Below are 27,210 nucleotides of genomic sequence, written 5' to 3' on the forward strand. Positions count from 1 at the left end.
CAGGGCCTCAAAATATTAGAGTCGTAAAAATACTGTCGCGGATAATGTCTCTCACAAGTACTTGAAATGAGCGGAGGATGAAACAAAATGCAGGACGTCACAGAACAGCTATTTTTACATGCATTTACAAGCAGATATCTGGACGGAACGCGATCGACAAATAATGAGAGGGGCTACAGATAAGGGGTCTCGTCTTCTCGATACAATTTTAACAACTGCATTTGTTCTCTTCTGGCGGCGTCACCTTATAAAGGTGGAATAGACTTTCTAGAATGATGTTAACGATTCGGGAGATATCTTTACATTTCTGGTTTGGCATCATCACGTTGCTGAATCGGAGCTGTCGCCAAAGGTTCTAACTTGGTGATATTTTGAGGGGTTTAAAAAAAAAAATTCATTATCGATTATTTAAAGGTGGAAGATGACATAATTTTCGTAACACTGCCCCCTCCTTTAAAATTGTTCGTCCCGACAATTCAGTCTTCAAGTCGGCGGATCGCATTTTGTCACTCACTGTGGTAAGAAGCCAGTCTGTTGAGGTGGACCACCTTGCTCTTTGAAGATGGAGTCCTTTGTATCCGAATTACGACATCGTTCAGTTTCCTCACGACTCTGTAGGGTCTTTCCATGACTACTACTTCACCAAACACCAACTCTGGCCATATCGCTATATTGCAATTTACTGCCATTAGTGAGATGGGTTGGAAGTGAAGGCGCTGTCGATCGGTGGTCGTCTCGAGTTCGTTAGGGAAAATATCTTATCTATATCCGGTCCTTCCATGACTGTCTCCGTCTGGAGTTTCGGGTAAAGTCCTTGCCGTTGCTTCGGGTTTCAGAGCCAGTACTAGTCTCGAAGCTTTCTGGGGGGGGGGGGGGGTTCGAATTTCATAACATAGACAAGAGCACTTCTCACGTCCTCGTATTCGCCCAGACACACGCCTGCTGGATGTCGGGGTCCTTAACGGAGTCGACGAAGCACTGCACGGTCAGTCCTTCACCGATGTCAGATGAACAATCAGAGTAGGCCAGAGAGCCTTTCGATGGACATGACCAACTCTTGCAATGTCTCTCTAGTCTTCTGCTGCCTGGTCTTCAGTTGCAAGCCGGTGCAAGTCCTTGAGGTAGTTTTCTCCGAATCTCAGCTCCAGTGCGTTCGCGAGAGCTGGATCGATCTTGGAGTGCAGTGGAAGGCCTTGAGAACGCAGTCCCATCCGTTCGCAGAGGCTCGAACTGGGTCCTGTAAATTGATCAACGATGTCCTTCCGTCATACGTCGATAGCTTGATGTTCGACCGGTTGATGTCAGCTATGGCTGACAAGACGAAGTGAGCATCCGCAGATGACGTAGGCTGTTGAAATTTCTTTTGAAGCTTTTGTATCCTCTTGAGAGCTTCTCATCAACCGCATTAATGTCCTGGGAAAGCTCTTCTTTCACTTCAGCGACGGCAGTGGCGATACCTTCCTTCACGGCGTCGGCATCTTCTTCAACTTCAGCGTTGAATGAGCTGACGGTGGTGACATTATCCTTGACTTCGGCGATAGAGTTGGCGACATCATCCTTGACGGCCGAGCTTGTCATTGACGGTAGCTATGGATTTGTTCATCTCGTCCACGATGCCCAATTTCATCTGTCACATCACAGACATCAACTGGTTCAGCTGTTCTGGCATTTCATCCGTGTCCATTTCTCCCGTCTTTACCATTCAAGTGATTTAAATTACCCCACTTCTGACACCAAATTGTTCCGGATAATGTCTCTTACAAGTCCCTGAAATGAGCAGAGGATGAAACAAAATGCAGGACGTCTCAGATTTATTCACAGAACAGTTGTTTTTACATGTATTTACTATTGATAAGTCCTTTATAGAGCTACTCTAAATGTTCCGCGGATCTTTTAAGCGATCTGGAAATGTGTCGTGGGCCACTTAAGTGCTCTGGAACTGTGTCGCGCGTCACTCAAATGATCCGTAAATATTCCGCGGATCACTTAAGCAATCTGAGACTGCGCGGGTAGCTTGAGTGATGTAGAACTACACTGCTTGGTGCTTAAGTGCTCTAAAACTGCTTGTCACACTTAAGGGATCACTAAATGTGCCTCGGACCGCTTAAGTGCTCTGAAAATGTGCCACGGGCAACTTAAGCGATCTGTAAATAGATCGCTTAGTTCATTTTTACAAAATTTAGGTTTCATGTAGCTGGCCATATCAGATAACCCTGGGGGGCCATGGTTTGAGCTCAATCAATGGCTTAAAGGTTAGGTCGCAAGGAATTTCGACCAAAATTTCGAATTTTAGCTGTCAAATAGCATTGAAATTTATTAGAATAACATATCAATGTGTATTTTCTTCCGACATTTTAATTTTTAAACTATTTTTTGCGCTAAAAAATTAAATTTTGATCGTCTGGTGTGGGGGGCGCATGGGAGAAGGTTCGGGCATCCGCCCCCCCCCCGTGTACCTCTTTGATCCCAATGTGCATTGGGGGGGGGCAGAGCTGACGAAACTTTGCTGACTGGGGGGGGGGGGCAATCAAGAATTTCCAAAAATCTGACGTAATAATTGAATGGCCTCATAGAGATAGGACTCGCAATCCAGAGGTTACGGGTTCAATTCCGGGCCGTCACACAACTGTTACATTCCTTTCATCTTTAATTTTTTCTTCTTTACTTTTCTCACTCCTGTTCTAGATAGACTGCAGCCCCTCTACAGGGGCAATGGCTAAAATATTGGCTAAAACCGATAGAGCCTGGGCCATGTTCGGTTTGACACAAAGAAAGTCCCAATAACCCCCCCCCCCCACTCACTCTGATTTAGGGCCAGCCACGGTTATCGCCAGAAATGTTTATTGAACAAATCTGCCAACCATGGGATTTACTGTGGGATTATTACTGCGCATGTAATTAAATGTAAAATGTCTAAATTCAATTTTAAATAATTAAATTCAATTGAGGTGAGTCTAGTCACGTGTTGGTCAAACCTGGAAATTTCATTTCTATCGCGCGAGTTTCTCACGCAGACTATTTACTTGATATAACATTTCCCGGCATGCACCGATTTCTCAGAAATTTCTCGGAGGGATGTTGACGTGAGATCAAGACACTATGTTCACACAGTACTTGGAGCGAATGCTTCTAGGGGCAGCGGTCCTTAAGAGGTTGCTAAATACGTTACAAGTGAGAAATATAGCGATGGTTAGTATTGAGAAGCTCCCGATTGCGATACGTTGAGGGTGTCTCTTAATTTCTATATAGTACAGGGAGTCCCATAAATCCGTAAATCGTTTAAAAACTGAAGGAACTGGCATATTTGGATGCGGCTTGCGAAAAAGTTACACTCTCCAAGGGAGATTTTTTTTGGTACGGAAAAATAAATCGATAGTTCAAATATTTTTGTCGATAAAAGACGTTGCATGAAAGAAAATCACTGCAAATAACTATGCATATTAGAATCGTATAAAATGCAGGGAGTACGATTATCAGCTCATTTCTGAATTTTCTTGTTAGTACTTCCCCACACGCCAACTCCGGCAATATCGATATACTGCAATTTACTGCCGTTAACGAGTTGAGTTGGAAATGAAGGCATCATCTATCGGTGGTTGCCTCAAGCTCGTTAGTTAAAAAAATCTTGTTATCCACATTCTTCCCCCTGTTCGGGCCTAGAAGACCTGACGGAAACCTTCAAGGTGGTTGACGAGCATCTTACCACCACGCCACTCGGGCACAATCTTGCTATACGGACACTTATGTCAGGTTTTCCATTGGTGGATAAAGCACTATTGGTAGAGTTATTTTACTTCAGCCACGAATGGGGTCGGCTAAAGTTTTACGAACGTTTCGATCACGGAAGAGACTGAAGAAACGTTCTGTGATTTGCTTCGTGATTTTGCTGTCGTGCAGTGCCGTCTATCGATAAAAGTTTGAACTTATGTTTTTTTATGTACAGAAAAAGACCTCTTTGTGAGAATACCTTTTCGCAAACGCCTCATTCAAATTTTCCAATTCCCTCAATTTTTATGAATTTTTGAACAATTTACGAATTTGTGGGACACCCCCCGTGTATATAACGGCATTTTTTAGTCATTACGAAAAAAGAGTTTAGTGAATTCTCTAAATTTTATTTTGGGCACCTTCGAGAGGACCTCCCTCCCGGGATGAGACTTTCGGCAGTAATCGTATAGATAGTTTAAAAAAATATTCAAAAAAACAAAACAAAAAAACCTCCATGAGGTTTAACCTCGGAGGGCCTCCAGGCCAGAGTCATGTCCTTGTTGGGCTTCGAATTTAGGGCACGATCTTTTCAAGGCAGTTTTGCCCGGAAGCAGTGATGATAGTAAAGTACACCACTGGCCGGTGGTCAGCTTTGATTTATCATGTCTGCCGGAACCTTGGGGGTTGGGAAGTATCACGGTCCAGTGGAGAATAGGAAGTCATTGGCCCCTAGATGGGGAATGAATGAATTATTTAGACGCGCACTCTTCACGCACGAGCTCCTTTCTGGACTGAAGCGAGGGCATCTCCAGTCCGAGGGAGGGATCGACCGTCGTCGTCGTCGTATAATAATAATCATCACGCGCTCTGTCATCATTTACTATCTCCTCAAGATGTTTCGCCATGTTAATATGAGCTAAATAAATTATTTAACTATGCACATAAATCTGCCCAAAAAATAAAAGGGGGGGGGGGTCAGTGGCCCGATTCCAGAATCTTCGAAACGGAATGAATTTCAATTTCTGCGAGTAATATCGAAGCGTGGAAGTTTTTCGCGTCGCTCAGCACGATACCACGATCAGTGACGTTTTCACGGGCTCCAGAGTGTGTGTGTGTGTGGGGGGGGGGGGCTCTAAATTACTAAAGATATCCTGAATTTACCAGGAAATTAGAGGAATTTGTTTCTTTTTGGTGTAAATAAAAACGAAAGTAAAGTCTATATTTTTAACTTGATTGAGAGCTGTTGCGACAAAGAGGGTATGGCCCGTTGGGAAAACGATTTTGCGGTCTTTTACGATAATCTACAATATGCGTGCTTGTTAATAAAATTTACATGTATTTTGGTCTTGATTTCCGCATGGGCGAGTGGGGTCATTTGCGCAGAGAACCAGAATTTTTGGGGGGGGGGGTGCCATTATTTTGGAATACTCAAAGGCCTTTGCCCGCAGTCATAGGAGCTCTCTAATTCCTTCTTTGCCAAGGCTCCTTCGTGTCAAAGTCGGGCCCTGGGTATGAAATACGAATTCAAGGGCTTTGTGGAAGTCAAAGAGCCGGTCTCCCACTTTGAAAAAAGTCTTTCCACAAAGAGCAGGCAAACCCAACATAATACTAATTACATTACGCAACATGAAAAATTCAAGCATCTGCTATCTTCACTTCAAAATATGGAAGGCAGCACCAGCAATAACACGAAACAAGCACAACTCTGACAGCATAAATACGTTAGGGGCCAGACATACAACTCAGAACGCACATCCTGGCATGTGCCGATTCTTTAGAAATTCCGTAGAGGAACGTGTAAGAGGTACATGTACAGTTGAGAAGTAGTAGAATCAAAATGAAATTCACAATTGACGTACAGTGACTACATATTACGGCCCGTAATGTTTTGTGATCCGTTGTGACTGCACCTGCACCCGGGTCTACCGAAATCCGACCCTACAATGCAATCGAGAATACGTCGTTAGTTCTCCCAATCAAAAGGTCCAAATCACTGTTCGGTTCCCTTTGCATATTCTTTGTCACTAAGTTTGGTGGTTTTATGAGTCCCTTGCCTGAGGAGGGGGGGGGGACCAAAGTGATAGACCAATAGACTGTTTTATTTGACGTACATATCGATCTTATCCTCACATTTCTGGGGGAGGAAGGTGGACCATCAGGCCCCACTCGCTACAGCCTTGAGAGATCCTAAATATGAGGTTGTTTGGATAAATCTTTATATGCAGAATGTGTTTAACATAATATGGATTACTCCGAAATGGACCCTCCCCCCCCCCCAACTTGTTCAGATGGTCATGACAGGCATCTTCAACCTGTTACTCACGTGCAACGCTGTGCTCACCGAAGCACCCAAGAGTGCTCGACACATTTCGTGTCAGTGTGGTCTTAATCGACACACAATTTGCATCCAATAATTCACATTACACTACTTTGACCAACGTCAGGGTGGCCATATTGGTGCTCTTCGCTGCTCGATGTTGGACATAAACGATGCTCGCGAATATTGAAAAAAAAGAAAAGAGAGAAGAAGGTTAGCCAATGATAAATGAAAGTGCGACACCGAGAGCTAGAGAGCGACAGACGAGCGTCTTCGTGTTTTCCGAAACAGTGATTATCTCCTAGTGTGTGTAAGTCATGACTCGGATCTTATTAGGATGACACATTACAATCATTTTATGAGTGACAGAGAGATGGCGTCATTCTCGCGGAAATACATGGCCGAATCCGACTAATATCCCGTTCGCACTGATTCATTTCTTCTTCTTCTTCGGCATTGTCTTGTACGAGTAATGTGAAGCGATTACATTCGCGTGATTCAGCGCAGAAACAAAAATGCGAATAATGATCGAACGCGTGATTCTACCGAGCGAAAGTGCAATAAAAGATGGAAATTGTCGATCTCGACCGAGTCATGATTTCTTCACGAACAATACACGCTTGTTGGCCAGTGTTTAGCGAGCCACGAAATTACATTGGGGGGGGGGGCGTATATAGAATAAGAAATTATACTTCTCTTTTTCTTCGTTCAGTTGACGTCATTTGATTTCATGATCTTAGTGAATCCTTAAACAGGTTTTAATGCAGGGGTGAATATAACCTCCTGCCCGCGTCCCAAATGCGGTCCGCCAAAATGTTCCATCCGGCCCGCAAAAAGTATCAATACGCTCAACACGATAACTGCCTAGAATGACCATATTTATTTCATAAAAATACGGGATCCGTACCGGACATTGCCAATTATCACCAAAAGTTATCAAAGGTAATTATAATTTCGCCAATTACAGTCGAAAGAAAAATTGACAAAAGCAAGTGAAGTTGTTTCTCAATTTGAAAGCAAAAAACTGTCAAAGACGAGTGAAATTATTAATGACAGCCAAAAAAAATATTGTCAAAGGCAAGTGAAGTTCCCAATTAAGACAAAAAAACTGTCATAGACAAATAAAGTTGCCAATTACAGCCGCAAAAGCAATGAGCCAAAATTGCGTAAGCGACAGAGCCTGGTCGTGCTCGTTCTGTTCTGTTTTGCGCCGTCGTGTGGTCATAGTGACGGACTCGCATTGCGTGGACCCGGTTTCAAACCCCGCTGTCGACACAGTGGTGGTAAGCTGAAGTTGGTTTTCCGTGGTTCTCAACTGCGAGCCGTGAATGCAAACCTATTATAACTGTTAAAAAGTCTCGCAACGGAGAGCATCAGGTCTACAACGGTGCAAGTATAACTTCACTAGTAGTTTGAAAAGTAGATGACAGCACTGAAAAGTTCACATAGGACACTAGATACCCATTTAGACTTTTTGGTAGACACGCATGGGCACTTCCGGCTGATTCAGTAGAAAGTGGATCGTCCATGGTGTAGAACAGGAGTGGTGCTCAGTTTGAAAGAAAAAAACGAAAGCCAGGTAGGGTGCCCCCGAACACCACTTGTTAGGGGGTGGGCTTACGATGATGCTTTTATACGTACCCATCGGTACTCATCGCATTTCTACGATGGTAAAAAGTTTTGGTGCACGATCAGAACTCGTCAACTGACAGGTCTTTGTTGCTCGCGAGTCGAAAAGTTGAAGACCTCTGATCTATAGAAATTAGCTGAATTCCCCCCCCCCCACTCGAGTTGATATGGGTAGTTCGTTACAAATGACTGACAACGTAAGAGGAGCTACAACAACTCCGAGTCCATGGTCATGCCACCCCATGCTTGTTTCACTCTTACTTATCGCAAGTACATGTGCCCGAGTTAGCACAAATAGGTACTCTCACATTCACTTGCACGAATTCTCTGGCTTAAGTTACGGAGGGTCATCGCCTTGGGCGGTGGGAGCCGATTTCCCTAGTCATCATCAATGCGCTGATTTAAGTAAGAAATTAAATAAAATACCGTCGAATGAGACTATTATCGATTTGCCAAAGATATCTTTTCAGAAACAGCATTCTTATTAGCGGCGCCGTAAAAAGACGTCTTCGAATTTTGTGATTCATGTTGGATTGTAACGCAATCGTGGCGTGTTTAGGTAGGGCCGTTAATTGAATCGATATTCAGTCATATTTGAGTGCCCCTTTTAGCGAACCGGAAACGTATATTTTGTTTGTATACATATACGTGTGTATACACGAGGCACGCGAATAGTTCGTTGATCTGTTTTGTCTACACCAGTAAAAGCATTCCGAAACGAAAGCGATTGAAAGTGGTTTTTACCGGACGTCAGCGACGATCTTTGGCGAAGGTTAACGCACTCTCTGCGTCAAATCGACGAAATAATTAAATAAAATACGAACCGTGATTATCGTCAAGATTTCAACAACTTTATTATTGAAGTTGAACCCTTTGAGAAGAAAATGCGAAGGCGTATTCGAGTTAATACAGATCGCATTTCAACACTATTGTTAAAACTCATGGCCGTAACGCAAGAATCAGACTAATTATAGAATTCAATATCTGTAGATATGTATCAGTCATAACCTAGTGATTCTCAAACGATGTATCGTTTGATCTTTATGGTGGAATGAGATCGTCCAGGCGTGATTGATCGAGACAGTTTTCCTCCAATAGGCAATGTTGCCGTAACGGTGGGCCAATACGGCTCAATCAAACGGAGACCCCAAGTTACATAGTGATAGGAACCGAGAGACACCCAGGCTCTGTCACACTCGGTGATATAAGACATTGTCCATGGGAACTCGGGTGCCTCCGGGGACTTAATCATTTCTTCAGCTTGAAAAAGATATATATATATATGTGAGCAGGTGCCATTAGGCACATCGCCAGTAAACAAGTATAAAATTTATGATCGAAATATGGTGATTGAGGTAAATAAATCGCAATCACAGATCACAGGCCATAAATCCCAAAATCGTCATAATCTAAAATAGTTCTTGATAAAATTTGTGTGATCTGCTTCTCTCTTCAGAGATTTTCATTGAATCAGTTACTGTATCAGTCTATGAAAACTGTCAATTTGCAGTGGGGTTGATCTACGCGCTGCACCGCGGTCCAAAGACATTCGTCAGCAATTGCTGTTTACATGCAGCTTCTCGGTAAGACCGCGTGGATCATCTATTCTCGACTATATATATACTTTTTTTTTTTTTCAAACCGAGCACAACTCAGGTCAATTGCCATAGGCAATTTACTACCTAGTGAGTTGTGCCGGAAGTGTAAGTGCGTGTACCTAACAGTCTGAGTGCGTATCTAGTGTTGTGTATGATTTTTCAGTGCTGCCATTTATATCTCAGAAGAGAAGTGAGTGATGTGTAGTGACTGAATATTTGTACTGTTTGTAGGACCGTTGCTCTCTGTGGCGAGACTTTTTAACAGAGAGATCGACTCGCATTTGCGCCTCGAAGTTGGGAACCACAGAAAACCAACTTCAGCCGACCACCACTGTGGTGACGGTGGGGCTCGAACCCGGGTTCCCGCGATGCGAGTCCGTCACTATGACCACTCGACCACCACAGCGGCACTATATATACTGGTTCCTCCTCTCTAAACAGTTGTATGAGGTCGCTGTGTGGGTGACGTCTTATTCTGGTAGATCTAACAGGCATGGGTGGCTCTCTATCTGGTTCCGGGATTGGCTGTAGCTCTGATATCCTCAGGGGGCTACTCATGGGCGAAGATACGGGGGGGGCGTCAAAGTGGAGTGGGCAGATCTAATGTATATGTGTGTATATGAATTGACATCATCATCATCATCATCATCGTGCCGCCCCCCCCCCCCAGACTTCCAAGTCTATCTCCGCCTATGGGGTTACTCCAGAAAGTGGACCAGTCTACGTATTTTACTTTTTCGAATCCTCCCGTTTCAGGATGCACTCAAGCCAAGGTACAATAACAATACAATAATAATTATACAGGGCTTTTGGCCAAGCTAAGGTATTCGCAGATGCACAGCTGGCTCTCGGAAGTGGAAGGTTGTTGTCGTGGGGCATAGAGTTGCGTAATGAAGAGGCGTGCCTATGGCCGAACATGCACATTTACCACTGGGGATTGATTTGAACCTATGAAGGTTAGCCGGAAGCAGACCATGGCCCGTTACGAACATTATCATCTCACGTGACCATTAGTGGTTCTGAGGCATTACGTGTCACAGGATGCTATGGGTTGATCCACCGGGCTCTGTGTTATCATCGCACCAATTGCTGTTATCCCACCTGTATTGTCTGCCCCAAGTTACAGCAGATTTCTTATCAATACGCATATACAAGATTTTTAATACATAAATTGATCTGGAGATGATTCCAAAGGGAAAAAAACCGCTTATACCCGTTAATTCAGCCATGCCAAGAGATGTGCTATACTTTGGAGTGCGTCGAGATTGGAAAGGATAATATGCGAGACTATACTTATAAAAATTCCAAAATCTGAGAATCCTCCTCCCCTTTTTAACCATTTGATACCTCTATGAAGATTTCTCAGCGCACCAATTCTTAGTATTGTTGTTCAATTTTAAGCACAATAACAAAAAGGTATGAGTTTAGTTATTTCTCGAGTATTCTGAGGTTATGAAATTGATTGAAACGATTACACTCACTGGACAAAAATTAAATAAAATCAAATCTCAAATAGACAATTGTTTACTCTAGTCTTTGAATGTTCTTTGCGCAGTTCGCTCCGCGATATTCGATCTACAATTGATGAGATAAGAGTCCGTTACTGAAAATTTGCAGAAATTTTGGTGGCGTTGGTGCAATCTCTGTCTGTAAGGATATTTTTTTCAACCGCGATTTTCATGGCTGTTTGATGTGATGATTGCGATTGTTTCCCCCCCCCCCCAGAATAACGCACGTGACAGTGTTGTATATGACATAAAAAGCGAATTCATATCTTCATCAAGTTGTGTCGTCCTTGAATGTTCAAAAACAACCACTTCAGACCATTAACTACTCGGAGACATAAAAGTAAATGGGTTTACGGGACACACCAATCTCTCTTCATCAAGTGATTTGTATATAAATCAGAGTTGCCGTAACGGTCTGATTTTTTGTCCGGGGAGGAGAGTGGCGTTTCTTTTAATGGGCGATTAACAACTTTTACCGACGGTTTATAAATGAATCATTAATTGTTTAGTTATATCATCAATATTTTTTGTGCAGGGGATTGATTTATTTCTTTATTATCCGACATAGGAACCCGCCATGGTGGCACCGTCGCTCGAGGCTGGAGCGCCTGCTATTCGCTGTGGCGTCGATATCGTTGATTGCCTGTGTATCGATGATGGTCGCTCTGGTTTTCGTGGCGTCCATTTATAGGGAGAACGCCCCCGACATCATAGACGCATCAGGTAACTCAACTTGCACATAAATACCTAAAAATGATTATCTCACAGCTATATTCGTTGGTGCAAACATGTTACTCCTTTGTATTTACTAATTAGTATAATAAAGGGAACACACACAAATCGAGATTATACAGGGTGTCTCACTCTTTGTTGTCCAATGGCTAATTCCTGAACCGTTGGTTTTAGAGACAACTTTTAATTAGAAAAAAAATGTTTCAAATAATGTCGCCCATCATCTCAAACGCCATTCAAATGAAAAAAAAATTATTAAATGAAATTGGTAAACATGATAATTCGTAATATATTATATACTATACGTGATAATTGATATACATGTATTGTATCATTATATTTACGATCTCAAAATTTGTTGTCATCATTATATTGGGGGGTCCGATAATATTTACATCACACATACTAGACTCGTTCGGAATTTTCTTTTTTCATTTTTATCAAATTCACACCAATTAGACTTGGTTATTATGCATAATCCCAGACAAAGGCGATACATTTCAAGTATTTATCAAACTTAGCGACGCCGCTTGGGTATTATGCATTCGGGATCATCGTCAACTTGGCGTATTTTTCTGTGATAATTATGTCTACGATAGTTATGGCAACACATAAAATCGCAGTGACGATGCGGTAATAACTTTTTTCTCCAAAATTTGGCAGAAAAAAAAGTACATGTTTATACAATTATTTTCACAGTTTTCTCTCAAATTTCACTTTTTTTTCTCTCGTCACGTGGAACTAATCCAATACAGATGATATATATATATATATATATATATATAGCCATGATCACACGTTGGCAATAAAAAAAATGGATTTGGCTTCTACCGGGCCGTCTTTCATCAGCACATCGAGCTTTGGCCAGGGATCTCCGGCCACTTCGCGAAATTGCCGGCAAAAGTCCAAATCATTTCTGTAATTCGGACTTTGGCGTATTCGTGAAGTGACCGGCCCGTCGAGAATTGGCCGCCTTCTTGCTTTGGCAGTAATATATGCATAAATTTGTATATGCAGTGGAACCCCCCTCAAAACGGAAACTCCTCGTTAGTGACATTTTTTTTTCTGAATTACGTCGCGAGCCTCAACGTATTTCAAGGGTTAACTCCTCGTCAGCTTGCAAAATGTTCGATCCCGTGGGCGGGTCCGTTAATGGGGGGTTCTATTGTATGCACTTAAAAATTATCATTTATTTATTTTATTCATTCAATTTCTATTTGTTTTCTGTTGGTCTAGATGTGGAATCGAACAAAGAGACGATTAGGATAGGTGGCCTATCCTACAGCAACCACGACAACCATTCGAGCATCCGTCAGCCAGAAATATGTCTGACGCCTGGTTGCGTCCGAGCTGGTAAGAAGGATCATTTATTCGAGGATTCCGCAACATTACATAGTACTCAAATTCTCGACCGCGTAATGAGACGACGCTTCTTTTCGCGGTTCGAACTCTCGTAATAACATTGAGAAACGACCCATAGAGTTAGGCATGGGCCAACGGGGGCCCAACATAGTTTCCAAGTTATTGCTGATTTTATCAACACGCAAAAACAACAGCATATTTCTAATCGAGTGGCCATAGTGACGGAGTCGCATCGCAAGGACCCTGGTTCGACCCTCACCGGTGCCACAGTAGTGGTCGGTCGAAGTTGGTTTTCTGCGGTTCCCAACTTCGAGAAGCGAATGCGAGCCGATCACCCCGTTCACAAAAGTTTCACCACGGAGAGCAACAGGCCTACATCGGTACGAATATTTAATCATTACACTTCACTCACAATTTGAAATTTAGATGGCAGCACTAAAACTCAAGCACAACACTAGTTACGCAATTGGATTGTTATCCGGCTCAACTCAATCGGTATGGTGATAGACCGGAGTTGTGCTCGGTTTGAAAAAAAAAGAAAGCACATTTTTAATGTGTAAATTCGGCTCCACCTCGAAAATTGCTTCGGCTCTCGAACTCGCGAAGAAAAACCAACGAATTAATAGCGCATCCACATCGAAGTGGTGATTACTATGCGCGAATGGCTGATCTTAACTCGTTAATGATGGCCGTGAGCGACAAATGCGTGGTCTTGCATTAAATCTCTTCAGATACGTTATTTCAGTTTCTCCGCGTAGAGTTGCTACAAAAGGTTTGATTCAAAGCTTTGGTTTAATTCTCGACTCTCCGCCAAAAAAAAAATATATATATATATATATTGACACGAGGCGGGGGCGGCCACGTTGCTGGCAAAGAGGGCCCCATAATAGCTGAAAAGAGGAAGACGGAAAAAAAGGACATACGGGTCACGAAGTGGATTAAATGATGACCATCTTGGAAGAGAGAAAAATGCCCCTTTTTTTATATTATCTTTCTTTTTATTCTCTTCCTGTTTCTCTTTTAAAAGTGTGGCGTGTGGGTTCGAGCCATTGTTCGATGCGGTGCCTTGTTTTGTGAATCTCTTCGACAAAAATCAGTTCTACCTCCGTTGATGCGTGCGATGTGCCAACAGCTTCGTGTGATACACCGAAACGTTCGCGAGAATGAATCCGAATTAATTAACATTCAAAATAGGTTTCGAAACCTTTTCTGATACTGAATGTGGGACTCGGAGATCGATTTAATGTTTCTTCGATTTTTTTTTTCACTCTACAAATCCACTTGACAATCGATATTTTAATGGGAAATCCTTGTTTTTTTTATGTTATGATTTTTATGCCATGTTTTCATATAATAAGTAGTAGAAGTTCAGGCGCTGAAAACTGTAAAAAGTAGGCACTATAAAAGGCATTTATAATTCATGGGCAAAAAAGAAAAAAAACCAAGAACTAAGATATTAAGTGTCCGAAAATTAGCTGCCGTTACGCCGTCTGTGTTGTTCTTCATTAGTTCATAGAATGCCCGTGCTAATGCTTTAGTCAAGTTGATACTTTCATGGCAAAAGGAAATGATTGTGATCCTTCGATCTCAAGTCGGAGGTGATTTGATTAGGTACTAAATACGTAATTAATGCACAATATTGCTACCAAAAATTTAAGAACAATAATTGGTGAATAATTGTATTTAGAAAGGAAACAAATATTTCCTGAATTTTTACGCCAGAAGTCGGAAAGAAAAGTCATCTGGTCTCCACCTGGACTCGAGCCAGAACCTCCTAGAGATAGAAGGCCTCCGCACTCAGCTTGTGACGTCAGTAAGCAGTCCATTTTCCCTCAGAATATTCAGGGGAAAAAATTTCCTGCTCGTGCCAATATCATCGTTGTGAGGAAAAGAAATGATCGGGTTCAGTATTGGCGATTTCTATGCCCCACATCCAATCACTACGCGGTATTTGTGAGCCAATCAGGAAGATTCTACGCCAAAATAAGAAGAAACGAAATAGGATGCTGTGTTTCAAAATGTGGCAAACTTGCTAGGTAGTCTGAATGACGTTTATGGCAAACGGTGCAGAGGCCTTCTATCTCTAGGAGGTGATGCTCGAGCCCAGGCCCTCTTGCATTCCGGAGACCCGATGACTTTTTCTTTCCGAGTTCACCTTGGCGTAAAAGCCCAGAAAATATCTGTTTCCTTGATATATTGGACTAAGAAAAAGCCTCCTATCTCTCTCTAATGTCTCACTTGGGGGCCATTTGCTGAAATTAAGAGGCTACTACTTCAGTGCCTCACGCCACAGTGTGTCAAATAAGGAAGGCAATGTCGTGCCGCCAGTGGTGTAGGTGATAGCACGCTTACGCGGAATGCACGGGGCTCTGGGTTCGAGTCCCGGTGGAGACAGATAGCTTTTCCTTCCGATTTCAACTCGGCATAAAAATCCCGAAAATATTTGTTTCGTCGATATATTCGGCTGAGGAAAAAGCCGTCTAATTATGTTTTAACTAGAACTCTTACGATATCGATGTGAGCGAGTTTGATGGTATGTTGATTGCTGTCTGAAAACCTGAAAACTACGTGTAACAGAGATGAAAAATCTTTGTCATTTCTATGCCTGACAACACTGTTTTGTCAGATGTCTATCTCTCAGGCACTTACGCCTATTTGCATTCGAACGGGGGCTGGAAGGGATGAGACTTTCTGATAAGAATTTATACAAAGAATTGAAAATTTTAAAACGAGCAATTGTCCTGAAGTTTTAATGCCTAGAATATGGCCTTTAAAATTCATGGAAAAGCATAAAAAAATATCGAAATAGTCACTAAGTGCACACAAAATTAAAAAGATATTTTTTACAACAAAAGAAAGGTTTAAAATAGGCAAAAAAAGGCATTTATGGCATTTTACCTGAACTTCCGGGCTCTAATAATAATTTTTTATGATTTTCCTTATACAGGCTGTCCCAAATTGTTTGTCTATCATTTTCGTAACCGTTGACTTTCGAAACATACTTTCAATTACAAAGAAGTTTTCAAATGACGTGAAGTTATTTAAAATTTCAAAATTTGTTCGAGGGAACTTATGCACGAAAAAATGAAGAAATTAACTTTTTATAAATTCCACTTCCAATCACTGAAATGTAGATTCCGCTATGAAAAGTCGTTTGCAAAAAACTTCATATTTTTAAATGCAATATTTATCGAGGCATTAAATATATAACATCTTTATGTTTCGGCAACTTTTCACTGTGTTGGCAAGTTTTCATTGACTCAAAAGTTTCCATTTTTAGGGACTGTACACAAGCAGAACGAATCCTCAACCATGTTGGTTTTTTTTCACAATAAATAGCAATTACATCTTTTTCCACAATTACGGAATTTTTACAACTTTAAAATTTTTATTTGTTTCGCACTTTATGAACCACACCTTCGATCATTGGCGAAAAATGCTGTAAACTTCGAAGTGAAATATCTCGGTTAATATTGCATTTAACCACTTCACCTACAAGATTTTGGCAAGAAATTTGGATTATCTTTATTAGACGAAAAGGCGATAAATCTGGTAACCTCATCTTAACCTAACCGCACGTTAGAAAAAGGAAAAGAAAAGAAAAAAATATATAAAAGGAAAAAGTATAATAGATAAGATAGATAGTCATCTTTTCACCATCACCCTACTTGTTCTCCGTCGCTCTTACAAGCATGTAGTAGAAAGATACATCATATACGTAGAAAAACACAATTTTTAGAAGAAATTTACACCATTGTAAAAAGAAAGAAGGGAAAGAAAAAACATTGTGTGTGTGTGTGTGTGTGTGTATATATATATTTGATTCAATTTATCCCACTGGTGTTTGGACGCAATATTACGTCCGTGGGTAAAAGGGTTAAAAATATGATATGCAATTTTTTGTGAATGACTCTTCTCAGAGCCGAATTTGCATTCCCATAATTGGAAGTTTTAGCACACGACACGGGGTCTATTTAAAAGGTTAATTTTTTCCATTTTTTTATGCATTCAATACATTTTGAGTAAACGCACGTGAATTGAAAACATTTTGTAATTGAGAGTATATTTCCAAAGTCAACCCTCGAAGAGATGTTTGCTGTGCAAACAATATTCGGGACAGCCCCTATATAATTTTATTACTTTATATGACTGTCTTTATCCTGTTCATGTTGGCACAGCTGCGCTGATATTAAACAACATCGACGAAAAGGTCGAGCCCTGTCAAGATTTCTACTCGTTCGCATGCGGGGGCTGGCTTCACAAACAGAACATCCCCGACGACCGATCTTCGGTGTCCGTCTTTTCTCTGCTTCAAGACGAGCTCGACCTGAAACTGCGTCGTAAGTATCTCTGTAAATCTTATCATATACTGTATTTATTCCGCCTTGCCATGTATCGATTGGAAAATGTATAAATGGGCAGACAGGCATCGCGGAGAAAGTGGAGAAAGAAAGTCGGTTCTATATGCTATATTTGTTACTTTTATCTATTGTTAAATCAATGGAATGCGGACGGAGCAGTTTGTATCATAACATTGCTTATTTTAACGGACAATTTCTACCGATGCTTAATAGTTATTGGGCCGAATCAAACGGAGCAGAGGAGGGAAGGGAGTAAGTAGTGAACGAACCTTTCTAGATCATTCTTCTATAATACTGTACATTTCAGGCATGGTTGAGCACGACATCAAAAACACGGATCCTACGTACATCCGAAACATGAAGAAAATGTACGACGCTTGCATGAACACGAGTAAGTTTCGAGACGCTATCGCTACCGTATATATACATCCGCAGTAACCGAGCATTATAGGTTTGAATTAAATGAAAGAAATGAAAACGAGGATCTTATATATAATTGGGATTTTTTTTCCAGCCAACATAGAGATGCAAGGCAACTCCCCGCTCATGAGAGCGTTAAGGGAACTCGGCGGTTGGCCCGTGGTGGAAGGTTCGAACTGGCCTTCGAACGGCACCAACTTCGACTGGATGCGATGCGTCTTCACTCTCCGTCGACTAGGTTTCGGCCACGGCATCTTCCTCTCGTTGTCGATCGGACCGGACATAAGGAACAACACCAGGCACATTATCGACGTGAGTTTTGTTCCTCATCCCCTCGCGAAATAACTCTCGAAAGCAAAATTTTTTTTTTCATATACGCATGATTTTCATTTCAGCTGGAGACGATAACCATATATTGTATTTCTTTTTCAAATCATATATATATATATGCAGCTGGATCAATCGAGCCTCGGCATGCCGGACAGAAAGTATCTGATGAAAGGATTGAACGACACCACGGTCCAGGCTTATTACCAGCTGATGGTGAACAGCGCCGTGTTACTCGGCGCCAACAGGTCTTTTGCGGAGAAGGAAATGAAAGACGCTCTCATGTTCGAAATGCAACTCGCTAATGTAAGTTAACTATAAACGCATCATGTAGATCATTGAGTTGGTCGGTTCGCGCAACTCGGGCTTGCACTCGTTTACTCGCTGACCTCTCGAATAACGCGACGGCATGACAAGCAACTTGCGCTAGGCGAGTCGGTGGCTCGGGAAGAGTTCAGCCTATCTTTAACCCTAGTGCCGTGAACGGCGCAGAGACTTATGGCCCGTAATACCCGAGACACGTGCTTCTAAAAAAAAATTGCCTATTTGCTACTACGTGGCGTGTTCATCGAGCGTATACATTTTCTCGCACAACCAGAGGTTTGCCTGTTATAGGCATGTTTTTGATGCATGCCTTGTTTTGTGTACATGCCACGCTCAATAACTGATGAATAAGGATACGCGTGCGCGCGTAATTTTTCGTATTTAAGAAATAGATGCGATAAATGCGAAATGTGTCAGTTTTTATGAATGAATACGAAAATTTGATTTTCACACACCCCCTATCCACGAATCTCGGTAATTTACATTTCTTGAAGCCAAAATGAGTGATATTTTTGCTGAGCACTTGAACTCTAGATTTTTTAACAAGTACAGCGCTGTAATAATTAACCTCGTCATTAAACTTGAAAAAAAAAATTATGTTGTAGTTTAGGTTCGTTTTTGCGAATGGCTTCAGAATTTTTGATTTGAAAAGTATTTTTGTGCCAACAATTGCAAAAAATATTTCTTGATTCGAAAGTTATTTTCGCAAATAAATGCGAAATTTCTCCGATTAAATTTCATTTTATTTTTTTGCGAAATTTTTGGATTTTTTATTTTCGAAATTTTCGTGTCGCTATTGATTGAGTAACTCGAAATCTTATCAGTTGAATAATTGCCTCCGCAAAAATGAACAGAATCGTTGAGCAATTTTTTGCAGTCGACACTCCGTAAGCACTCAATGTTCCTATAAAAAACAATGAACTTAAAAGTGTTTTTCATAGCTCCATGGAACCATTGTTACAAAAGTAAACCCATGCGCGCGTGTTCAGACTTGTTTATCGGCTTCTCTTTTCCTCCAACCCCATGATTAAAAGTGCGGAAAAATAGATCTTCATGCAATTCAATAGCGTGCTCTTCAATAAGTTTGCTTATTTCGAATACACGTGCTAATCATTTGTTTATTGGCAGCATATGTTCAAAATTAGCGTGCTACTCTGTGACATGTGCTTACCGGCCCTATCAGTTGACCGCTTGTTTCTTCGATTGATGATTGATGCAGCTAACTTCCGGAGAGGGAGAGCCATTAGAGTAGATACTCGATCAGCAATCATGCATTTTTCGCGCCCCTTACCTGCAATGTTATAAATGAGCAGAGTCAGGCCATCAGTGCACCAGATCCGCCTGCATCCTCCCACGCTTCCAGCTCTTTCTGACGGGTAAAGGTGATTCATTTCTACAGACACGGCAACCATTCTTCAACTTAAAAATGTCTGTCTGCGCCTGCGCAGCCCCGATATGATAGATATGAATACGTTGATTGGTTTTATATTAAAGAATATTTGCCGTGTCTGACCAGCACCTCCTAGAGATAGAAGGTCTCTGTAGTGTTAACGTCCATAAACGTCATTCAGACTACCTAGCAAGTTTGCCACATTTTGAAACACAGCATCCTATTTCGTTTCTTCTTATTTTGGCGTAGAATCTTCCTGATTGGCTCAGAAATACCGCATAGTGATTGGATGTGGGGCATAGAAATCGTCAATTCTAAGCCCGATCATTTATTTTCCTCACAACCATGATACTGAAACGAACAAGGAAATTGTTTTCCCTGAATATTCTGAGGGAAAATGAACTACTTACTGACGTAGAGGCCTTCTATCTCTAGGAGGTTCTGGTCTGACACGGCACGGTGAGTGTCTGTAGATGTGAATCCCCCCCCCTTCCCATAAACGTATGGACGCAGACCAAACCATCACGATCAGAATGCACGCCAGTCCTCCCTCCCCTCCCACGATTAGCTTGGGTCACGAGTAGTGTAGACTCGTCTTTAGAAGTAGAATCGAGAGAATTCCGAAGCGCCCACTTTCGAATAAAGAAATCACAATTTACGACGAACCTCTCCGCTAATCATACGAAGTATAATTCCCTGGATGCCAAGCGAAGATTTATTTCGGAAGGAAAAGTCACATTCGGGGGGAAATCGAACCACCAACCTCTCACTGTCCGGGCCAGTGCTCTACCATTAACCTAGAGAGGATATACAAATTTTTCTCTCTTTGGAACTGTTCAGTCCCGATCAACTTAAAAGAACATACTGTTCTAAGGGGAGAAACTGCCTGTGCTCTGTAGTTAATGGTCCGGACAGTGAGAGGTTGTGGTAGTCGGATTCTCCACCGAGGGATGTGACTTCTTTCTTTCCGAAATTCATCTTCGCTTGGTATCCAGTCAATTGTACTTTGCATAATTTACATACTGTACATCAGTGTTTCTTATCCTTTCTTCACCCATAGCCTTCCCCCGGATCATATTTTTCTCTTGTGCCCCTTCCCGTCTTAACCAGGTCCCCCAAATTCTAGAAGTGAGACACTTTCTGCTTATTAGCTTGGTTTTCGAGTAAATTTACAGTTTAAACAATTTACCAGATACCCGTCGGCCTTCCTCTTGTTGAGGTTCTAAGACAGGGTATCGACTGAACACATAGTGAGGCGACCACGAGGTACGGGAGTGCATAATAGCGACCAGTGACGAAAAAACAATTGTATTGTTTTGTCCTACACCTCACATACTCGAGAGGAAGAGAAAGAGGCACTCAACGAGGTGCGAAATACGAACAACCGTGTTTGTTTTCACATCGGGGGAGGGATTTTCGCTATCTGCTGATTGGTCAATTCCTCCCTTTTTTCTCTCCCTCTTCTGCAGAGTCATCTTCATCATCCCCTTTTACATTTCAAAAATCCTCCGGCCATCTTCTCTATCCTCTTCCTCTTTTACTATGCACGGACGTTTCTTCCTCCACCCCTATTCATTTTTTCTTTCTAATCACGATTTTTGGAACTCGTATCTCTTCGCTCCACTATAACTGCAGCCTGAGGGTAGTTCTACAGCAGTATTTCTCAAAGTGTGCATCGCGGCAAGTTGGAGATATTGATTTGCGTGCCTATTTTTATGCTTTGTGATGCGATTCTTTTATGTGGGAATATCTACCGAACTATTCTGGGGAGGCGCAGATGAAGCATGAATTAGGCAAGGAAGCCGCGGGTGACAAAATTGATTCTACAGAAATCTGAAAATAGTCACACTTTTTTTTTCCGCCACATCTCGCTCAAATGCTTCTCGTCCGTGTTTTTTTTCACAAGTCTCTGTGTCTCTTTCCCTTAGAATATGAAAGGGCAACAAGGAAGCCATATGGCCTCCCGGTTGAGAAAAACTGCTGTACATGAATTTATTGTTCGTGCGTAGGCATATACATATACTGTATTTATGTGTGTGCGAGAGAGAAAGAGAGAGAAATCAAACATACATAATGTATGCTCACGTATAATGCATCAATAGACGGAGGTGTATTTACAGGGGAGGGAGCCGCTTAGCGGGCTATAGCCCAGGACGGCAAATTTAAGGAAGGCGTGTTCAAGAAAATTAGAGTAGAATGGGAGAAGGTGGTAAAGTTTCTATGATAACCCACAGGTGGTAAAACCATTAATATACGTCTGTCGAGGGACTTTGTCAGTGAGTGACCTACAGAGTTTGCAAGCATGAGAGTCATCTTACACAGAGCGAGGGACTAGGTTAGTAAGAGACGAAAAGAAGGTCTTTCAGAGTTTGCGAACATGTTATTGACCAAAGAAGTGACCTAGAGTGTGAAGGAACGGGGTCGGTGAGCAGTGACCTAGAGAGTGAGATACTAGGTCGGTGAGTGAGTTAGAGAGCGAGGTACTAGGTTGGTGAGTGACCTAGAGAGTGAGGGACGTTGTGGGTGAGAGAGAGCAAAAGAGCGATTTAGTGCAGTGGTTCTCAATCGTTAGAATCTCGCGGACCGGGGGTGAATTCTTTTTTTGAATGGAAAAGGCCCAGACATAAATACGACTATTTCGAAATAAATTGGGAAAAATGGAGCGAGAAATAAATTACCCACGGCCCGGTTTCACTGATGCCAGGGCTCGGTACCGGGCCGCAACCCGCTGTTGAGAAACACTGATTTAGAGTGTACAATCATGCGAGTGGCCAAAACAGTGTGCAAGCATGTGAATGGTCAAAAAGAGTGACCTAGACAGCAAAAGACCAAGTCATTGAGCGATTAAGAAAGTGTGCATGCATACGAGTGACATAAGAGAGACTTAGAGACAGAGGCGTATCTATTGGGAGCAGGAGGAGGGGGGGGGGGGGCTAAGCGGGCTGTATCATATCATAGGGCGCAAAATTTGGAGGATGAGAATGGATGACTAGAAAATTAGCTAAGAATGGAAAAAGTGCGGCAAAACCATAAACCCTCCTTTGTCAATAGAAAATTTGACACTATATCTAGAAGTCCATTCGATTCTTAAAGACCGAGTTGTTACCACTTTTTAAACGCAGCCTATTAAATTCCTAATAATAATAACGATATGCATCATCGGATTGAGAAATATCACAGGCAGGTCTCTCTCACGCATCATGACCCACGGTTGACCTCATTATTAGCATAAGATACAAAGAAAAAACAACGGTTTCAATACTTGTTTCAAATAACAAATTTCATGATCCGGTTACGAAGAAGCTTCAATGCGTGTGCATTGAAGAATTCCCGTTAATTCAATTAAAGTAAAAAAAAAGGGGAGGGGGGGGGGGGACTCTTGCACATCACCATCATTAAAGAATCGAAGGTGAAAATAACACGTGTTTGGCAAATGGCGATTTTTTTTTTCTATATTCGTCGAGGTAAAAGTGTATGTACGGAACCAGATCTCGTCGCTGCGATTGCACAACCAAAACTTGCCATACGGCGACTCGGCCTTGCGTTTTATTTTCCAACCACCACCACCCTAAGGGCTAATAAATAATTGCGATACACATATCGTCTTCTGGCGCTCTCTTAACATGCTACTACTACTATTACTATAGTCACTTAACGTAATAGTAGGGGGTGAAAAAAAAAATCACATGCACAGCATGTGTTCACGTTACACACATGGCGTATAAATATATTTGAAAACACTTTTTTTTTTCTTTTTTCTTATGTATATGAAATTAGCTGTTCAAGGCTCTCGAACGTGTCTCTTGAACGTTATGCCTGTTTAGGGGCATAATTCGTTTCGACAACGGACGCGATTTTTTCCCGCCGTCTCACGGATACGTATGAGATCACGTGATAATGCTGGCAGATCATTGCCATCTTCAATTTGTTGCTCGCTGAGGACATTTATGTTTTATGCCTCATTTTTATGCTCGCAAAATATTGAACGACTCATACTGTTCAGAAGTTTATACACATTATACGGTCTCAATCGCAAAAAAAAATCCACACTTTCACTTCCAACACGAAAGATAGATGGCGGCATCCCTATATGGCGACACGAAACATGCATAACTCTGATGTAATTTTCCGTAATTTTTTTGTAATACGTAATCGCGAATATGTCAAGGCCATGTATACGCGCACAAAACTTTCCGGCACACAACAATTAATTAGTCATTTCTCAGAGGAATGTTTGCGAAGTGCTTGTACGATTCAGTATAGTCTTACGACGAGTACAGTCTTAAGAACCATTGATCTAGGGTGACCAGATTTTAATAAGACGAAACCAAAACATCTAATAGTTCTTGCCTGTTTACGACAGTAAAACGATCAACTTATACGTATTATGCTTTCCCGGAACAGCTCAAAAATCGTCTGATCACCCAAAAATTTATATATCCACGTAATCTAGATTATTCACCAACTACTAACGGGTTTTTTGTTTTCACATCGCAACATGACGGTACTTCAGAAACAACGGGTTTTCGTCGTATAAAACTTGTTGTTGTTGTCAATCGATCGAACTTATCAAGATCGATCGAATTTTTCCGAAGTGTTTGCCACAGATTCGACGGAACCATCTTAGAAAAAGAAAACGCATTAAAAAGTATTGACATGTTTCACTTTTTTAAGAGGCAGTTTTCGTATCTTTCCTTAAAAGAAGCGCCATCTTCCTTATTTCACGTATTTATTTATTTGTAGATTTCTGTGCCCAGAGAAGAAAGAAGAAACATTAGCCGACTTTACAATAAGATGACTCTTCAAGATCTCTACAGCCTCGCTTCAGATGTGAGTCGACACTAAAAAGCCTCCCTTTTTTTATATTTCTGCTTTTTTGTCATGCATTATGCTATGAACGTACAAAGACAAGGGGAGGAGAGTAAAGCTAACGTGAAACACAAACTAAAACGGACATCTTAGAAGATAAGAGAGATTGTTCCCCCCCCCCTTCCATTAATGACATGCATCGTCATCCTCGAGCTGTGCTTTTAAGGCCCATCATCATTATCGTCGTCATCATCCTTCTAGCAATTAGAGGAGGGGAAAAGATCCCGCTATTTTATTTAATGCATTTGCTTGATTATTGTTATCATTATTGTTTATTTTGCTATTTCTATTTTTTTCCCCTCATCCCCGTTGAAATGGATTGAATAAAAACAAATGTCGAAATATATCGCGTGTACAGGACAGTCTTAAAGTTGAAGGAGAGGGGCGTGTGGCCAGAACAATTTTCGGGACCCATTAAGTTAAATTAAATTAAATGTGGTATTTAACATTACTCAGTCTTGGAAGAAGACATTTATTGGACACAGTTTACGAAAGTAACAGTTAAGTTCAGTAAGTCCTGTCTTGGACACACAAAACAACCTTGAAGACAACATCTTGGAGATGTCTTTCGTGGAAAATAGAATGTGATCGACATTCGAGCTTTCCCAAGTTTTTTCCAGCATGCGGTTCATTTTCACGTGACTCCGGACGCTGTTTTGAGGAGCTTGGGCTCTTTTTCTACGAATCCAGTTTTACGCTATTGGTACAGTATTACTCACTGTCCTGTCCGTTTCAGTAAGCGGTACTTCATTTCTTTTCACGCAGGCCTAAAACGTTTAAAAAAATCAAGAATAATACAACCTGTTGAACACTTTCGAATTTTGAAGACAGATGGCAGCACTTCTTAAAGTCATAACAAGCATTCCTTAGAAAAAGACCGTAATGTTACAAGCACATTCCGACGCGTACCGATTCGTTAGCAGTTTCGCAATAGCTTTTTTCTCGGAATAACCATTAGACAGAGCTTGTCCCGTTAAGTATAGTTTATAAAAACAAAGTTGTGTTTATATGGTAAAGACGCAGCGTTAGATTGATTCCGAACTGGTCATTTTCCGTTTGTATAGATCGATTGGGATACGTACATGAACAACCTCCTCACCGAAAAGATATCTCGCAGCGAGGAGATAGTGGTGATCACGCCCGATTTCGTTCAGAGGCTGCAGGATCTCCTCAAGGCAACGGATAAAAGGTGAATTCAAACGTCTTTCCTCCGACTCCCAAGTTTGATTTTATTTATTCGATTTATTTTTTATACAGGGGGTGTCCACTCTTATCGTTGTCCAATGGCTGTTTCCGGAACCGCCGTGCTTAGAGACAATTTTCAATCGTAAAAAATGTTTCAAATGATGTCGCCCATCATCTCAAATGCTATTGAAATGAAAAAAATTTCAAAACTTAAATTTTTATACGTTAGTTGTTGTCCTGTATCTCCTGCGGCCAAAAAAAAAATTCCATGCATCTAAGTGCAATATTCGCTGAGATATTCGAATTCAAAAATGAGAGAAATAAAAAGGGGCAAGAACAGCAATGAGGGGAAAAGAGTGTGTAGTCCGTTAGTTTACGCGGTGTTCTTTCCCCTTTCTTCTCCGATTTTAAATTCAAATATCTCAGCGCATACTGCTCTTACTTAGTTTCTCTATTGAGAAACATGTATTTTGTTTTTGGTTGGTCTCACGAGAGACGGGGCAACAACTTTTTTGTTGGAAGTTAGAAGACAAGGGGATCGCATAAAAATTTAAATTTTGTAACTTGTTTTCATTAATAAGGATGAACGACATCATCTGTGAAACATTTTTTCTAGTTGAAAGTTGTCTCTAAAATCAACGGTTCAGAAAATAGCCATTGGACAACGATAAGAGTGGACACCATGTGCATACTGTTACATATAAAATACCATTATACTGTTATACATTTTGAAACAGAGCTGGGTACAGGCGACAAAGGCTGCGTATAAAAAAATGCAAAACATGTTTGTGGTGCGAAGTACGAAAGCCTGGATAATCAAGCGGAGATCATGTCGATCACCGCTTGGTTATCCAGGCTTTCGTACTTCGTATAAACAGCGGAGAGTGACATCGTTTCTCTCTATGTGTTTGTGGTGTTTCACACCGCGCAATGTATGCGATATTAAGACGCGCATTACATCAGCATGACATTACGTGTGTTCGAAGTGAATATTCTTCGATGACCTTTGAACTCGATTAGTGCTGATTGAGTTCCTTAAACGCAGAGCCATTTGCAAACAGTCTCGGGCACTGAAAGCCATTCCTAAGTCTACACCAGTGTTTCGCGAATTGGGCGATGGAAGGGTTCAGGGTGGGGTAGTAGAAACTTTGGGCTTACTGTAGGATCCTATGAGTTGGCTTGAGTCGGGGCGATGAGAAGAAAAAAAATTTGAAAAGAGGGCGACTTTTTGAAAAGATGCGTGGAACGAAAACGTTTGGGAAATTATGGGTCTACATCATGTGATAAATCACAAACGCTAATCACAATGTTGAGAGAGGGTGTTACGTTTTTGCAACACCCATTGCCCATCCACATGTCTCAACAAATAACCCAATTCCGTTTGTAATTTCCAGAACACCGGCTCTCCAGCCCAGACCTTCCACCCTGTGAGTTTCACCTGTTTCTTCTGTCCTAATGCGTAATATGAAAACTCAACATT

The 27,210-nt window shown here is 41.5% G+C and overlaps 1 protein-coding gene across 1 annotated transcript in view; it reads left to right on the forward strand.

The window, feature by feature from the left end:
- LOC149078271 (neprilysin-2-like) overlaps nt 1–27,210 on the forward strand; it is a 60,787-nt gene that overhangs the window by 19,737 nt on the left and 13,840 nt on the right. The window contains exons 2-9 of the mRNA XM_089241899.1: nt 11,329–11,483; nt 12,729–12,845; nt 17,033–17,194; nt 17,523–17,606; nt 17,730–17,947; nt 18,089–18,268; nt 24,420–24,506; nt 25,610–25,734. Of these exons, the coding sequence (XP_089098025.1) occupies nt 11,329–11,483; nt 12,729–12,845; nt 17,033–17,194; nt 17,523–17,606; nt 17,730–17,947; nt 18,089–18,268; nt 24,420–24,506; nt 25,610–25,734 (1,128 nt within the window). The remainder of the gene's footprint in view (nt 1–11,328; nt 11,484–12,728; nt 12,846–17,032; nt 17,195–17,522; nt 17,607–17,729; nt 17,948–18,088; nt 18,269–24,419; nt 24,507–25,609; nt 25,735–27,210) is intronic.

This window comes from Pholcus phalangioides, unplaced genomic scaffold (genome assembly GCF_987345545.1).
Source record: "Pholcus phalangioides strain wild (caught in Gottingen) unplaced genomic scaffold, Ppha-v1.0 ptg000014l_1, whole genome shotgun sequence".
In the NCBI taxonomy this organism is placed as follows: Eukaryota; Metazoa; Arthropoda; class Arachnida; order Araneae; family Pholcidae; genus Pholcus; species Pholcus phalangioides.